This window comes from Helobdella robusta (genome assembly GCF_000326865.2).
Source record: "Helobdella robusta unplaced genomic scaffold HELROscaffold_13, whole genome shotgun sequence".
Taxonomy (NCBI): domain Eukaryota; kingdom Metazoa; phylum Annelida; class Clitellata; order Rhynchobdellida; family Glossiphoniidae; genus Helobdella; species Helobdella robusta.
The window spans coordinates 1,535,385-1,539,392 of NW_008703718.1; the positions used below are offsets into that span (position 1 = coordinate 1,535,385).

General features: G+C 32.9%; 1 protein-coding gene across 1 annotated transcript; it reads left to right on the plus strand.

Annotated features, from left to right (window-relative positions):
- Nucleotides 1-853: 853 nt before the first annotated feature.
- HELRODRAFT_168311 (hypothetical protein) lies at nucleotides 854-2,126 on the plus strand (the record flags this gene model as incomplete). Its single annotated transcript, XM_009014185.1, has 3 exons — nucleotides 854-1,005; nucleotides 1,495-1,622; nucleotides 2,026-2,126. 3 exons carry the CDS (start codon nucleotides 854-856, stop codon nucleotides 2,124-2,126), a joined length of 381 nt encoding a protein of 126 aa, XP_009012433.1.
- Nucleotides 2,127-4,008: the final 1,882 nt, after the last annotated feature.

The window sequence follows — 4,008 nt, forward strand, 5'->3', positions numbered from 1 at the left end:
AATAAAAAAATAAGTAAAATAATTGTTTTGGTAAACATAAACAAACAAATTGTAAAAATAGATAATCAAATATTTAAAATTATTTCTGAATAAAACACACATATGTACTGTACTCCCTTACATCTTCGCGATATCAAATTTTTCAAACGTGACCATTAAAGCATAAAACTGAACCTTATAATCAGTTAAGTTTTTATTTTATGTCAGAGAGCATAAATTTATTCAATTTTTCCACCAAACTAAAATTTTTTTATGTTCATGGGTGTCTATAAAATATTCCAGAATGTCCGAGAATATGACGGGTCCGTATATCTTAGACAGCGGTTTTCATCTATCTTTCATGTTTCAATTTTTTTATATTGTTTTCTACGCTACGTTGCAGCCGTCGTCATCATCATCATCGTCATACTCATCATCATCGTCATCATCCCCATCATCGTCATAATCATCATCGTCGTCATCGTCACCGCCTTCAGTTGAGAGTCATCACAGTGGCAGTTATCAGATTTGAAAACTTTTGATCAATCGTATTGTAACATTCCATTAATCACCTTCCCTCCTACCTTTTAGTTTTTTTTGTTTTTTCTTTGTTTTTTCTTGATTTTATTTTACTTTATTTGTTCCTTTTTCATTCTGTTTAACACATCGTATTAGGATACGCATAAAAACGTTAAAAACAGACAAAAGAAATATATACAAACGGCAGAAACATACAAGTACAGACACCATGAAACACCACAAGCTACATAGAACGAGAGGAAGAGGGAAAGAAAGACAGAAAGAGAAAGAGAGAGAGAAAGAGAGAGAGAGAGAGAGAGAGAGAGAAAAGAAAGAGAGAAAGAAAAAAAACAAAATGATAGAGAAGGGAGAAAAGATCTATCATCATGATAATGCCATAGAAATCAGACATCCACTCATCAACGCCCCACTTGCTGCCAGTCTTGCTTATCCTACTTTCAGCGTTAACCGCTTACAAAACGAGATAATGCTTCTGATGGTTGCCCAGTACGCAAGCACAGACGCAAACGCAGACGCACATAAACAGACGCGGAAACACAAAATATTGTTTGTGCCATGATTTATTTCCAGTTTTTGGCGGCGGTTAATTAAAGTCCGCGCTGTCATCCTCTTCGTCGTCGTTTCCATCATCATCTTCCTTATTTTTATCATCGTCATTATCGTTATTTTGTTGTTATTATCATTTTACGTCACCTTTGTAATGAACACGCGCTGTCACTCACTTACTCACTCATTACACATTCACTCATTACACATTCGCTCACTCTCTCGCTCGCTCGCTCGCTCACTCACTAACTTTCTCTCTCTCTCTCTCACTCACTCACACGCTCACTCACTTTCTCACTCACTTGCTCACTCTCTCACTCGCTTACTCACTCTCTTACTCACTGTTGATGTGCAATATATGGTACACATGATGGGCTGCTTTAATTGTTTATCGACGTATTGCTCATAAAATGAAACACTAAAATGCAGATTTTCTTGGACTTCGTTGTATCAGCTGAATAAAATTGTATCTGCTCATGTATCTGCAGTTGTATCTGCAGTTGTATCTGCGATATCAATGTTGAGTACACACAAACACGTTGCACCCGAAAATACAAGTTAGACATAAACATGTTTGCTTATCAAAGTAAATAATAACTCTAACGTTAATTTCAGAAAATGATTATTTATTTCGCAAAATTATTTTCAACAATTAGATTAAGTTCAGAAACATTAGTCAAAATACGCTTAGCTTGTTAGTCATATTTGAAATAAATCTTAGCTACAATAAAAATAACTAAATTGATTAATCCGACAAAGATTTTTTATGAGACTTTAATGAAAAAACTTTCATGAGAGCCATCAAGTTATTAAAAAACAGCCAGTGCCGTTAATGCACAAATTGTTTTTCCTTTAATAAAAATTATATAAAAATCCGAGCGCTTGAGCGACATTAGAAAAAATACGATTGCTTTAGTACTATAACGCCAACGTTGGTGGCCTTGCAATAATAATGTCAAGGTCACAGAATGAACGTAAACATTGAAAAGTCCAACGACCAGCCTGTGACCCTTGACCTCATTAATGAGTTGGCGAGTCACACTGACCAACCAGTGCACTAAGTGACTCTTGTGACAAGATAACATTAAAAATATCAACAACAAAATGACGTCATAAACAACATCTAAATTAACAACAATAACATAAACATTAATAACAACAATTACACTAACACCATTAGAAAGAACAACATTGGAAACATCAACAACAACATTAACATCAGGACAAAAAAGAACATCAACATCAACATAAACATAAACATCATCGGGTCACCAGCTTCTATATATGAACAACAACATAAACATTTATATGAACAACAACAAAAACATTTATATGAACAACAACAAAAACATTTATATGAACAACAACAAAAACATTTATATGAACAACAACATAAACATTAGCAGCATCAACATTAACATAAACACCAACACCAACAACAGCAGCAGCACCTTATTGTTCAACTGCAATGGAACGCACCATCATAAACAAAGGAATAATTTTTACAAGGAAATAAATGATCATATTCAGCAGACTTTTAATAAAAAAACTTTTAACGAGAACAGAAACTAGCATTTTATATCCAGATCAATTTAAAATCATCTTATTAAAAACATAAAACACATACAAAACCTCAAAAATAACAAAACATAATTTTTTTTATGGTATATAAACAATTGTCGACACACCCAACCCAACATTGGTAGATAGACAAATATAATATTTTTTAAAGTTTGGCCTAGTCACACAAGCAGGTAAAAAATTGAAGAAGAGTAGCAAACCATTTATGGTTGTGAATGTTCGATTTGAAATTTTTTTTGCATTTTTAGTTGGTTATAGTGGTGGTCATAATTTTTTTTCCAAAATGTTTAGTATCCAAATAAATATTTTTAATTTAAAACTTATAAATATTGTTAAAAACAACTCAAATTTTCGCACGACACACGTCAGAACTTGAAAGCAAACAATACATAATTAACACTTCATTTCACATTAATCATACAACAAAGAATAATTTTACAAAGAAGTGTTTCGAGATTTGTTCTGCATATTTTGCCTATCAATCAATCAATCAACCAATCAAACATACACACGTTTAAGCATCAAGACAAACATACAAGCACACAAAAAATATTCCATTTAGCACTCAAACAAACATACAAACTAACATACAAACAAACATACAAATACATGCACACAAACAGGCAATAATGAAATACAACAAAAGATTGTATAAAATTTTGTATCTGTGATTCTACCATCCGCAAATAAACTAAATAATCTTTTTATTATTACCATCCACGTTATCACCATCATCATTTTTTTTTCTCCTCCTCTTTCTCCTCATCAACATCATCATCATCGTCATCATCATCGTCATCATCATCGTCATCATCATCCACGTCATCTTCCACATCATTATCAACATCACCCACATCATCATCACAACTCACGGGTAGGCAGCATACTGGATAGTTTGCGGGAGTATGTAGGGCTGCTGTTGCTGTTGAACCTGGTGCTGTTGATGTTGCTGGAGTGAGGTGTAGCTCTGCGGCCAGAAACCAAACTGCAAACAAATAACAACAACAACAATAATAATAATTACTATATAAAACAACAACAACAGCAATTATAAAAATTGTAAACACTCTTAATTTACATTGCAGAAACATTAGTGGATGTGCAAATACATAGCAAAAATATTTCGCACATTATTATTATTATTATCATTCAATAACTTATTTAAAAAATCTATTTCTAGCTGTGTTTCATAACTTCAATCACGTTTTACACTAACATAAACGCGAGAAAGAGAACAATTCATGAACCTACTTACGAAGGTGCAATCCGACGTTTTCAATTAATTTCAAGTGCATCGCCAAGAACCGTCGTCTATTCATTGCTTTCTTTTATAATTAAGTACGATTCACGTTGAATTTTTTA